The sequence below is a fragment of the Pongo abelii genome, chromosome 12, assembly GCF_028885655.2.
Source record: "Pongo abelii isolate AG06213 chromosome 12, NHGRI_mPonAbe1-v2.0_pri, whole genome shotgun sequence".
Lineage (NCBI taxonomy): Eukaryota > Metazoa > Chordata > Mammalia > Primates > Hominidae > Pongo > Pongo abelii.
In genome coordinates, this window is record NC_071997.2 from 124,165,694 (window position 1) to 124,178,626 (window position 12,933).

General features: G+C 39.9%; 1 protein-coding gene across 10 annotated transcripts in view; it reads left to right on the top strand.

Annotated features, from left to right (window-relative positions):
* Positions 1-12,550, top strand: part of KIDINS220 (kinase D interacting substrate 220) — a 112,600-nt gene extending 100,050 nt beyond the window's left edge. For 8 of the 10 annotated variants that reach the window (XM_054548411.2, XM_054548415.2, XM_054548413.2 and 5 more), the window contains 4 exons: positions 907-1,038; positions 3,158-3,256; positions 4,231-4,467; positions 5,911-8,991. In XM_054548411.2, coding sequence (XP_054404386.1) covers positions 907-1,038; positions 3,158-3,256; positions 4,231-4,467; positions 5,911-7,173 — 1,731 coding nt within the window. In that variant the 3' untranslated portion in view covers positions 7,174-8,991. Of the gene's footprint in view, positions 1-906; positions 1,039-3,157; positions 3,257-4,230; positions 4,468-5,910; positions 8,992-10,647 lie in introns of those variants that run through there. The other 2 variants (XR_010136371.1, XM_063713786.1) reach the window with 2 other exon arrangements.
* The last annotated feature ends 383 nt before the right edge of the window (positions 12,551-12,933 follow it).

The following is a 12,933-nucleotide window of genomic DNA, read 5'->3' on the forward strand; positions in this document are numbered from 1 at the left end:
AGTTGGAAAAAGGAAAATAGGAAGTTATAAGACCTGATAAATTACAGTTCTGGTTCAAGTTTACCACTAACTAGCTATTTGTTCTGTGACTTTGAAGTCCTGATTTTGACCAGCCTGATGCACTCTCTAAACCACAATGGACACATCTGTGCTGGGAACATGCATTTATCATTGACCACGGACAAATGGTTTGTTAGTATCCACATTCCGAAAATGTTTTTCTTCTAAATAAATACTAGACTTTTTAATTATTTTGACTTTCCTTTTAAATGAGAACACATTTTAATAGATGGTATTTACTTTCACATGTGTTAAAAATTAATACTGTTGTTTTGTATTTACATGATGATTTGACAGATGCTAAAGGAAGTTTTAGATCCCTTGGATACAATATGATCAAGATCTGAAAACTTCAGCTCTTGTAACTATTGAGGTAGTCTGTGGAAACACTCAGAGTTGCTTAATTGTCTGGTATAGGTACTTCAAAATTATTTTGTAGGTTTATTTTTTGTATTCGTATAATATTGACATTAGTAGTTTTCCATCTTTTTGCATGTGTGTTTTTTTTAACCTCTCTTCTTCCTCTTATTAAGCATGGCACCCTTCTCTCTTGAGATTAGGCAGTAAACATTTGAGAAGTTGGCCTAGGCTTTGTTCATGAAATGTTCTGTTTTCTTAGAAAAAATGGTTTTGACCAGGCTGTATCAGCTGTAATAAAAGCTACTCATTAGGTTATAACAGTAACTAAATCTATTCCCTAATGGTATTTCCTTACCATGCTAAACACATTTGTTGTTTTTACTTTACTTCGTGGTATAATTTAATGAGTTTTTCTCTGTCACATGACCTCATTATAGATGGCATTAAGTGCTTATTCATACCTGTATTTTTCCTTGACTTCTCTAGGGGTCAGACCCAGCCCCAGGCCCAGTGGTATTACTGAATTCACTGAATGTGGATGCAGTATGTGAGAAGCTGAAACAAATAGAAGGGCTGGACCAGAGTATGCTGCCTCAGTATTGTGCCACGATCAAAAAGGTGAGGCAGCCACTTACACACTTACACACGGACCAGAGACAGCACTGGGGGTGGAAGACAGGACTGTGTGGGTCGTGTACACTTTATGTATAGCTTCCCAAACATGCATTCCGTGTTAAAATGGGAAAGCTCTAAATGGAAAACATAATTCTTACTAGTTTGTATTCTAAAATTGCCCTGTTTTATTTTATAAATGGATAAAATAAAATAAAGTAGCTGTCTTACCATGTTCTTTTTTAAATGACCTAATACAAGTAAAGAATGCCTTGATGACAAAGAGAAAGCTCTGAGGGATTCCCATTGGGATAAACAGAACTCACCTTTCCAGTGTGGAACCGAAAACCTTTGTGTTACATTTTTTTCTAATTGTAATATTTGTTAGTGTGATTTAGTGATTATCAAAGTAAGCCACACTTGCCTCATTTTCTCCAAATTCTCATTTTCATGTCATGTAGGACTTAGGATCATGTCACATTTGATGAAACTGCATAGGTTTGGGTTTGCAAGGTTAATGCATTTGCATAATTTTTTTTTCTTCTAAGATCCTATTGCAATTCTAGAGCTATCAGAAAGTTGGATAGAGATGCCTGAGATTTGGGGGAAGGTTTTAACGAAGTCTTTATAGTAGATATTTCACTAAGGTATACTTTTTATATCAGAGTACTGTGTAATAAAGTAGAACGTTAATAACCAGCCTCTAATATTTATATACTTGAAAGAATGACATCTGAGAGAAGTTTTTTAAAGAATTATGAGCATATGTAGACACCATTTTACTCATCTCAGCCAGTTTTAGAAAGGTTTCAGATAATGTCAGTTTCCTTACAGAGCTGGCTTGTGCTAGTCCCTGTTTGCATGAGTCAAACACCAGCTTTTCCATGGACAAGCCCCACTTTCTCCTTCAGGCAGCTGGTTGGTGTCAGGAAAGAGCGGGGTCTCCCACACGAGTCCTTTGTGATGATTTTGTTCCCATCGGGGTAGTGGTTTTCTCCCCACTCAGCTCTTTGCTCCTAGGCCCCGGCTTTCTGAAGCCCCTCAGAGCCGCTGGCCTTCTCCGTGCTGAGGGCTCTGCGGCATTGTTGCAGCAGGACCTCTGTCACAGACTTGCTGTGTATACTGTTTTCTTCAGGATTAACTTGGAAACTGAACATTCTATTGATTATAAACATAGCTATTTCATAAGTTTGCCCCAGTTAATAAAGTTAGGTTTTACATTTTATAAAAGCAGTAAGCTACCTATTATTAATAAAGAAAATGCTGTTGTTTCATTTAGGGGAAACTAGAATTACAGGGAACCAAAAGTGATAACTTCCTTTTTTATGATTTTTTTTTCTTTGAGATGGAGTCCTGCTATGTCACCCAGGCTGGAGTGCAGTGGCGTGGCCATGGCTCACTGCAACCTCCGCCTCCCGGGTTCAAGCGATCCTCCTGCCTCAGCCTCCCAAGTAGCTGGGACTACAGGCATGTGCCACCACTCCCAGCTAATTTTTGTAGTTTTAGTAGAGATGGAATTTCACCATGTTGGCCAGGCTGGTCTCAAACTCCTGACTTTAGGTGATCCACCCACCTCAGCCTCCCAAAGTTCTGGGATTACATGCGTGGAGCCCCTGCGCCGGACCTTGTGAATTTAATAGACTGGAAAATTAGTGGATGGGCATTCTTCATATCTGTATCTAATATAACGGAGAAACAAGTTTGTCAGGCCTACTTCATTTAGAACGTTGTTAGTGACCAACACGCTTATGAGGACAGATGTCTTTGTCCCCTCCCAGCAGCTTGTGTTCATGTTCATATTTTCTAAGATTAGAAAACAAAAACTAACAGTTTTGTTGTTGCTCATGACAGCATAGGTAGTTTTGGAAATAGGTAGGAGGGCTAGTTCTTCGGTTGGTCCCAGAAAATGCCTGAGACATTTGGGAAAATATGAAGTGGCTGATGTTGTTCAAATTCAGCTTGTTTATTGTATTATTATATGGGATGATAACCTTTTTTTTGGTCAGCCTTTCTGGTCTCTAGAGACTTATTTAAAACTAAATTTAAGCATACTTGGCAATCACTAGTAATTCAGAATATTTCACATTCTGTCTTTATACCCATAATTGTTTTAATTTTTACTCAGGCAAACATAAATGGCCGTGTGTTAGCTCAGTGTAACATTGATGAACTGAAGAAAGAGATGAATATGAATTTTGGAGACTGGCACCTTTTCAGAAGCACAGTAAGATATTTATAACATTGTGATGTTTACAACATTATTTTATTATAACATTCAAAATTATTTATAACATTGTAGAAACCAGTATCAATAAGTACTGGCCTAAACTGGTATTTTTTTCATATATTTTTTTAATTTAAAAACTGCTTCTTATACTTACGTGCAATCCTGTGTTGTGGAAAATACACACAGCAGCACTTGGCAGCCTTTGCCTTTTTGGGTATTTCACTCAGAGATTTGGGGAAGAGGCCGCCTGCCAGTTCTTCATGCTTTCACCTGCCTTAACTCTCATCAGGCTCCTCGAAGCCTTCGAGGCCTTGACCTTCAGCATTCGTCCTTATAGGGCTTGCATTGCCCAGGTTTAGCAAGGATCCTGTTAAGTCAGTTTACATGTGTGATCACCCTCAGTATTTGATCAAACGCCTCACTAACGCCCCCACCCCCAGGTGATGTCTGCTCACCCTGGCCATCCGCATACCCAGAGTCCCCCACTCCTGCTGCCTCCCGTTAGTAATGTTCCATCCACGGCCCCCACCCTGCCCCTTGGTGGTAGATCCCCACTCATTCGTGCTTATTCCGAGTTGAACTCCCTTCTGTAGTGAGACTGCGTACCCCTGTTGCCATAGTTCTGAATAAAATCTGGACCTACCACTCTACTCCTGGCCAGCTCTGGTTTTGACACATGCCAGCTGCATTTTTCTTTGTCCTTAAGTTAAGTTTTAAACAGAAGTGATAATTTAATGGACAAATCGCAGTGTAGTATATGTATGGTGGTTTCTACCATTGCTTCCTTTAGTATTAATTAATGTGAAAGATAAGCTGATGTATAAAACAAATTCACTAGAAATTCACTTACCAGAAGTATGCTTTCTCATTGCTGTTGCAGTAGCTTTATAATGTTTGATTTTTCTAAATATTTCTAAAGCTTCTAAAATATGATTTGTTAGTGTAAATATTTACGTTTTTCTTCTGTTAAGATACTAGAAATGAGAAATGCAGAAAGCCACGTGGTCCCTGAAGACCCACGTTTCCTCAGTGAGAGCAGCAGTGGCCCAGCCCCGCACGGTGAGCCCGCTCGCCGCACTTCCCACAACGAGCTGCCTCACACTGAGCTCTCCAGCCAGACGCCCTACACACTCAACTTCAGCTTCGAAGAGCTGAACACGCTTGGCCTGGATGAAGGTGCCCCTCGTCACAGTAATCTAAGTTGGCAGGTATTTATTGAATGGCATTTTTCATATTATTGAAGAATAAGGGCACTGTTCAGTTCACTGAGATTATATGGGCATTTAGACAGTCATTCAGAAAATGCTTACCGAATACCTAAGTGAACAAGAGACAAGATGGAGGGCTCCCTGTACTCAAGGAGCTGCATCCATCTGGAGAGGGGCAGTCAGTGAAACAAAGAAAAAAGTAGCTCATGTAGACATTGACGAGAGCTGAGATATCCATCAGGGTCACGGCATGCAGAGTCTATAGGGATTAGGCTACTTGAGCTAGGGTGGTCAGCAAATTCAGCCTTTCCCAGGCGATTTTCCTGTTGCATTCAGTAACTGTTGGTTGAAGTACATCTTCATTGGAACGCTGGCCACACAGTGTCCCTTTGAGCACCATCCTTTGCTTTTCCAGGACGCCTGCACACCCTTGGTGGATATTGGTTTCTTCTCGTCTGGCATTAGATGTCGGCGCGTCCTTTGCAGATTCTTAGAAGGAGGAGGCCGGGTGAGGGGTAGGAGCAGGGACAGAGCAGAGTGAGAGATGCAGGGGGAGTAGGGGAGTGAGGAGAGCGCAGCAGGAAAAGCAGAGCAGGGCGTGGAGAGCAACGGGAGGAGGCACAGCGGGCGGCAGCGAGTAACGCTGAGTGGGCGGGGCAGCGCTGAGGAGGAGCAGCACCCTGGGGAAGGAAGAAAATGTCCTGTTTCCTTGAGAAGGTCCCCAACAAATTCACTTTGCTCCTTCTTTTTTGTTTTAGCCTTTGCTCTTGACCCTTCTTAAACTTTCTTGATTCTTCTCCTTCTTTTTCCTCATCTGTACTTTTTGCTCCTTGTTTCTTAGCTGTTCTGGGATCTGAAGCAAATTCTAATTCTAAAACTTCATATTGGAAATAAACTTGTAAAACTATTTTATTTTTCTGTTTACTAAGGCCCAACTATTGGCCTCATTGCTTTTTATATTTTATCAATGAAGTTGACTTTGGCCTTAAATAAAAGCTAAACGTTTGAAGTTATAAAAACAAGTGCTGTGGCCACGCATGTGGCCCACGCCCATAGTCCCAGCTGCTCAGGAGGCTGAGGCGGGAGCATCGCTTCAGTCCGGTAGTTTGAATCTAGCCTGGGCAACACAGCAAGATCCTGTCTCTTAAAAATGAAATAAAAACCAGAAACAAGTGCTAAGATTATTTGTCAATACAGTGTTTAATTATACTTTTAAATATTAACAATAAACTGATTTTATTAAAATTTATAGAAAACTTTCTAATAACAGCATTATAAGGTCACAGCTTTTGTTAAACTGTGTTATGTGGAATTCTTTTAAAAGAATTTGATGTTTCGATGACTTTTTAAATGGTTAGTGTACATATATATTTCCTAAGCTGATGTTTATGCCTTTTTTCTTCTTATTTGAATTTTTAAATTATTTTTTTTCTGTCTTCACAGTCACAAACTCGCAGAACCCCAAGTCTTTCGAGTCTCAATTCCCAGGATTCCAGTATTGAAATTTCAAAGCTTACTGATAAGGTGCAGGCCGAGTATAGAGATGCCTATAGAGAATACATTGCTCAGATGTCCCAGTTAGAAGGGGGCCCAGGGTCTACAACCATTAGTGGCAGATCTTCTCCACATAGCACATATTACATGGGTCAGAGTTCATCAGGGGGCTCTATTCATTCAAACCTAGAACAAGAAAAGGGGAAGGATAGTGAACCAAAGCCCGATGATGGGAGGAAGTCCTTTCTAATGAAGAGGGGAGATGTTATCGATTATTCATCATCAGGGGTTTCCACCAACGATGCTTCCCCCCTGGATCCTATCACTGAAGAAGATGAAAAATCAGATCAGTCAGGCAGTAAGCTTCTCCCAGGCAAGAAATCTTCCGAAAGGTCAAGCCTCTTCCAGACAGATTTGAAGCTTAAGGGAAGTGGGCTGCGCTATCAGAAACTCCCAAGTGACGAGGATGAATCTGGCACAGAAGAATCAGATAACACTCCACTGCTCAAAGATGACAAAGACAGAAAAGCCGAAGGGAAAGTAGAGAGAGTGCCAAAGTCTCCAGAACACAGTGCTGAGCCGATTAGAACCTTCATTAAAGCCAAAGAGTATTTATCGGATGCGCTCCTTGACAAAAAGGATTCATCGGATTCAGGAGTGAGATCCAATGAAAGTTCTCCCAATCACTCTCTGCACAATGAAGTGGCGGATGACTCCCAGCTTGAAAAGGCAAATCTCATAGAGCTGGAAGATGACAGTCACAGTGGAAAGCGGGGAATCCCACATAGCCTGAGTGGCCTGCAAGATCCAATTATAGCTCGGATGTCCATTTGTTCAGAAGACAAGAAAAGTCCTTCCGAATGCAGCTTGATAGCCAGCAGCCCTGAAGAAAACTGGCCTGCATGCCAGAAAGCCTACAACCTGAACCGAACGCCCAGCACTGTGACTCTGAACAACAACAGTGCTCCAGCCAATAGAGCCAATCAAAATTTCGATGAGATGGAGGGAATTAGGGAGACTTCTCAAGTCATTTTGAGGCCTAGTTCCAGTCCCAACCCAACCACTATTCAGAATGAGAATCTAAAAAGCATGACACATAAGCGAAGCCAACGTTCAAGTTACACAAGGCTCTCCAAAGATCCACCGGAGCTCCATGCAGCAGCCTCTTCTGAGAGCACAGGCTTTGGAGAAGAAAGAGAAAGCATTCTTTGAGAAAAACAAGCAAAGGAGAAGAGTATTACTGTACCCTTATGACAGAATTGTCCTGGATTTTGACTCCATCCATGCCCATCACCTTTCTACATTTCGCTGACAGATAACTAACAGATGATGAGGCCGAGGTAAAAGAGACATCCGCAGTGTGACAGAAGGGAGCATGAGAAGCATGGCTCACCAGCCAGCCTCTATTGTCTTTGTAATTAGAAGCTTCAGAACTCACTAATACCACTGTACCTTTCATTGGCACATTACCCCATAAAACTTTTTGAGACGAGGTGAGATCTGAGTATAAAGATAGGTCAGAAGCATTTTAAAGGGCTTACTTTGCCAAAAAGAAAAAAAGCTAGAGACCCTTTTTGCAAACATTTGGTGACCACATATTTGAGGGAAGATGTGTGGCGTTAGGTGAAGCAGAAGCAAACCCTGCTCTTAGGGGCTCATCTAGGTGAGTGCACAGCCTGTGACGCTACAGGGAGAGGCTGAGTAAACCGAGATCCAGCGTTCTGTATGGCAGGGGTATTGCTTATCACAGAGGTTCTGAAGAGTAGGAAGTACATAATGAAGAGGGCTTTAAAAATTGCCAAGAAAGCGAGTCACCAGGGCTGGCAGTAGTGTAACGGGGCTGTCCTGAGCTGTTAGGAGAGTAGATGAGGGGAGGGCTGGTGACCTCCGTGGGTTTATATGTCGGAAACTCTTCTCTCCAAATCCCAGGCCTGGCTTCCAGCACCATCCAGCTGTGCCCAAGAAGCCACCCTGGTCTGTTCTCCAACTCTTTTAAATGGTGCCCAACTTTGCTAAGTGAGCTTAGCAATGAGAAGTAAAAAAAAACATGAATTCTTTTTCTGGAAAATCAGGGAGACATGGGTACTAATAAATATTTATAGATGAGTGAATGAGGAAATAATTACATCACAAAGGTCAGTGACAATTGATAAATGACAAGGAAATATTTAATTAGGTAAAACTAAATCATTGCTCTCTATACTAGAATAGACTTTATCTACTTCGTCTGTTCCTAAGTCAGCATGTTAATTCTGGGGAAGGATCATAAGAAAGGAAATACTTTTTTTAAAAAAATTTAGAAACATGTAACAAAGCAAGGGTAAAATATATATATATATATATATATATATATATATATATATATATGTGGTGTTACTGTAAAAGTGTACTTTCCATTAATTATTAGTCGAGTTAAGAGAATGATCACATTGAAGTACTGTGTGGACTAGAAATGTACCCTGTCATCATGCAATGAAATGTTGTTATCGTTTTAACATAGCTCATTTATGTAGAATGAATTCTGGTGGTTTACCCCAAGTCGCAGTTAGGACGGTAGATGGTGAGATCGCAGATGCGCGATTATCTGGATTCAGTGTTACATTTTCGATGTTTATCACTCAGTGGGTTTTTATTAATATGCTGATTAAGTTATTTACTGGGCCAGTCATTGTGCTAAATAGTTGCTCTTTTGTGTTTCATTGCCTTGATGTTTGAGTGTAATCTAGCATTTTAATACAGTGTTTATTTTGCATGATCTTTAACAAATGTTTTAAGCAATTTTAAAGAGGCAGGATGTTATTGACATTATACACTGAAGTCTTAACATTTTAACATTTATAGTGCTTATTTGCAAAATTGTATAATTAGGAATTATTTCAGAGACAATGTTTTCTTTTTCAGGTGAGTAGTTGCCGCGTAATATCATTGGAGTACATTCTTTATACTGTTTGTGAAATTAATACTAGCATATTAAGTGTACAAATAGATTTAGAAAACAATAAAAAATTGCATGCTATTCTGACTCATGAATTTTTATTCACTATGATGATTCACATTTTGATTAAAAATAAAAGTAGTTTGTGTGTTTGTTTTGTCACATGTCTGAAGTTTGTTAAAGACTTTCAGGTTCATGTACAGTCATGCAGTTGGCAGAAGTGTTCTGAACTGCTCCCAACTAGTCTTTTTAAGAGAATGTGGCTCGTAAGCCCCAGTGCCTCAGTGGTGCTTTATGAAGTGTTTGTGCCCACAGCATGCTAGCGCCCAGCAGCGCTGTGCAGTGCGTTCCTGTAGATAGAAAAGGTAGGTTATCCAGAACCTGGAGGACATCGGTTTATTCCATGAACTTCCTGGAAAAGTTTGCTTTTTCATACTGATACCGAAATTGACAAACCAGATGAGTTATTGAGTTATAGACCATCTCCCTTGAACCTGTGTGTCTATGTGTGTGTATCTGTTTATAGCTCAGTCTGATTCTCACATATGCAAAACTCTGCTTTAAACTGGGTGAAAAATGATAGAAAAAGAAATTGGTGCTCTAATCTTTCCCTTAGATTCTATCCATTTGGAGTCCTGTGGGGTTTTTTTGTGGTTTTGTTCGTTTGTTTGTTTGTTTGAGGCAGGCTCTCACTCTGTCATCCAGGCTGAGTGTAGTGGTGCCATCATGGCTCACTGCAGCCTCAACCTCCTGGGCTCAAGCTGTCTCCCAGCTCAGCCTCCCGAGTAGCTGGGACTATAGGCACGTGCCACCACACCTGGCTGATTTTTTATTTTTTGAGGAGATGCAGCCTTGCTATGTTGCCCAGGTTGGTCTCGAACTCCTGGATACAAGCAATCCTCCCTCCTCGGCCTCCCAAAGGCCTGGGATTATAGGCATAAGCCACCATGCCCAGCCGAGTCTTGTGTTTTATATACCATTTTGCCTTCACTGTAAGCCACAGATAGTTCTGATAATGTATCAAATATTAAGCCAGATTCATTCACCGTGGCCTTATGGAGTGCTGCCTGTGAGTACAGGCTTTCTGCAGGAGAAGACTGGAAATAAAAGAAGCTGTTGATCTCTTTCAGTTGAAATAACTTCCGCAGTGCTGGGTATTTAGGGATCAGCTCTCCAACACTGGGAAATTTAAGCATTCATAATAACCAACATTTTCAATATTAAAAGGAAAATGTGTTTAAGTGTTATATTTTACTTACATGGGTTTATATAGTGGTCAGAATGATTTTGATTGCCTAGCCAAGTAATTTTAAATGAAACTTACTTGCGAAAATGCTAATCTTGAGACCTTTTTAGACCATTTGCATGTTAGACTGCTGCAGTAAAATATATTTGTAATCATGATTTTTTTCTTACAAATACTAACCATTAGAAGATATTTTTTTGAATGAAAAGTAAATCTCATGGGTAAAAGACTAAATTTAAAAGGTGATTTTTAGTTACACCCGGAATTCTCAGCCTATTTAGAAGTATCCCATAGTTTAAAAATCCAGGAATCTCTGAATTCCTGGCTAACTCCTGAGTAAAATCACCCTATCTACCTGGAAAAGCACTAGAAGGCACCGTGCCCCTTCATGGGCGAGTGACTTGAGGGAATACATGGGTAAAAGGGAAGGTGCCATAAGTTAACTTCTTTGGCCAGCACTCCAGACTGAGCATCGAGCCTCCTTTATTCCCACCTTCTCTTCCAGACGCACGCCGACACTGGGCAGAAGGGAAGAAACCAGTGGGGATACTGTTCTTTTGCGGGGGCAGCATGAGCAGACCCAGGTGGGCTCTCTGAGACTATCGCGTTTTGATTTTCCAGGCTGTGGTACTCCCTATCCTTCCCTACCTCAGAATTCTAAGCATAGGCCATAATTATGCAACTGAATTGAAAAATAGAAACGTATAGACAACAGCCAGCACTGGATAGTTTTTTAATGGCTTATCACAAAGGTTGAGAATCCCTGGTTGAGACTGATTAAATAGAGAATTTACAATCTTACATAATTTTAAACCCTTTCATGCCTAGGAAGAAAATGCTGGCCTTGAGATAGATAGCTCTTCAGAGGATCCAGATTAAACTAAGGTATGTAAAAAATTAGTTTTCAAAGTCAGCTGCAGTCATATGCCATGTCAGGACATTTTGGCCAACAAAGGACCACATCTGTGACAGTGGGCCCATAAGATTGTAATACTATATTTTTACCATCCTTTTTCTATGTTTAGACATGCAGATAGCATGGTGACAGTTGCCTGCAGTATTCAGTACCACGCTGTACAGATGTGTAGCTAGGAGCAGTAGGTTATGGCACACAGCCTAGGTGTGTAGTAGGTGCCACCATCTAGGTCTGTTTAAGTGTGCTCTATGATGTTCCCACGACAAAATCGTCCAACAGCACATTTCTCAGAATGTACCCCTGTCGTCAACTGATGCATGGCTGTAATTTTAAGCCAGCTGTTAAAAAAGTTCTCACCAATTAGAGAATTTATATTCTCACCACTTTAACAAACAGAGTTAAGTAAGAAACCTCTAAAATGGTTGCTAGAAATTAAATATTGTCACCGACCTGGTCAAAACCTTTTAAGTAAAATGATTAGCCAGTTACAGCCTTGGCTTACACTGGCATCAGAGTCTGGTGTGTGCCACACACACGTTCTGTGGATGGAATGTTTCATGACAAGGACTTTCTGGAACTCAGAAGCCCTTTTTGAGTGGGGCCTGGGTAGCTGTAGGATGAGCAGATCTAAATTCCCAGTACAGTGTGGCATTTTGAAAAATAAAGAATGTATAAGAATAAAAGGGTCAGTCAAGAAGTAGGAGCAATTATTACCAAACTATTTGAAGGATGACCCTTTAAAAATCAATAAAAACCTATCTGGAGTGAAAGACCAACTTAAATGAGCAATAGCATGAATTACATAATATAAAGACAAGTGTTCCTGCTTCAAAGCACACGAAATATTCTTGAGTCTGCCTGCGGAGCTTCAGCTGCAGTCATCTTTTTACCAAGATTGCACGTAAGTCCATTTTCTTAGGTTAAATGCTTTTTGTAGTGTTATTTACACTGGTGGTATGTGCTAGGAACCCTTTCTTCATTTTTCTGAGATTTGACAGAACATGGAATAACATATCAAACTGAATTCTTAGAACGTGAGTAAATGAAACTTTCCTTTTAGAAGCAATGTAGAATTACATGCTCCATATTATTCAAATTAAGAAGCTTTTGAAATAATAAGACCACCCTGATTATCAATGATCATTTTCTAATTTTAACATTTTGTACATATTTACCTCGTTTTCTTTCAAGGCAACAGGGACTGTAGATCTTAATACCCTGCCCATAGACCCAAGCACTTTTCTCATTTCTTCTGACAGTTCGAGTCACTTCTCACAGTTGACTTCCTCACCAAATAATAAGGGGGTGAAGAAGACTCGGCCTACCTACTGTTCAGTAATCCTGCTGTCCAGTCGACTGGAGAAGAGAGATTTGTTCACCTCTGCTAGTTTTATTTGTTCTTAGTAGTTGTAGAATTTAAATTGGTTTTAATGAAATGTTCCTCTTATAAAATTTTAAATAAAAGCTATTTAGTATATATTTAATATAGCAAGAAGCATGTGAATAAGCTCTATATAACCTGACATTGCGTATCTTATAGCATCCTCTTGGTCAGATGTCTAATAAAAAGATTGTTATTTTCAAATTTATCATAGTTCCTGCAACTTGCACTTTTTAAAGATGTGTATGAGAATTTATAGACTACATATTGCTATACTTGATGGAAATTAAACTATTTTTATTTTGAAAGAAGTTAATTTATATTTTAAGTTCTTTATGTTTTTCTCCTTTTACCTGAGTTCTTTTCAGTCATTTTGTATTGTAATTTTTTTTTAGGTTATCATATATTTTTCTTTTTTAGGTTACCATCCTAGTTTACTGTAAAACATTTCTTAGAGCAGTAGATTGGGAAAGAGCCTTGAGACATCTTTTAGA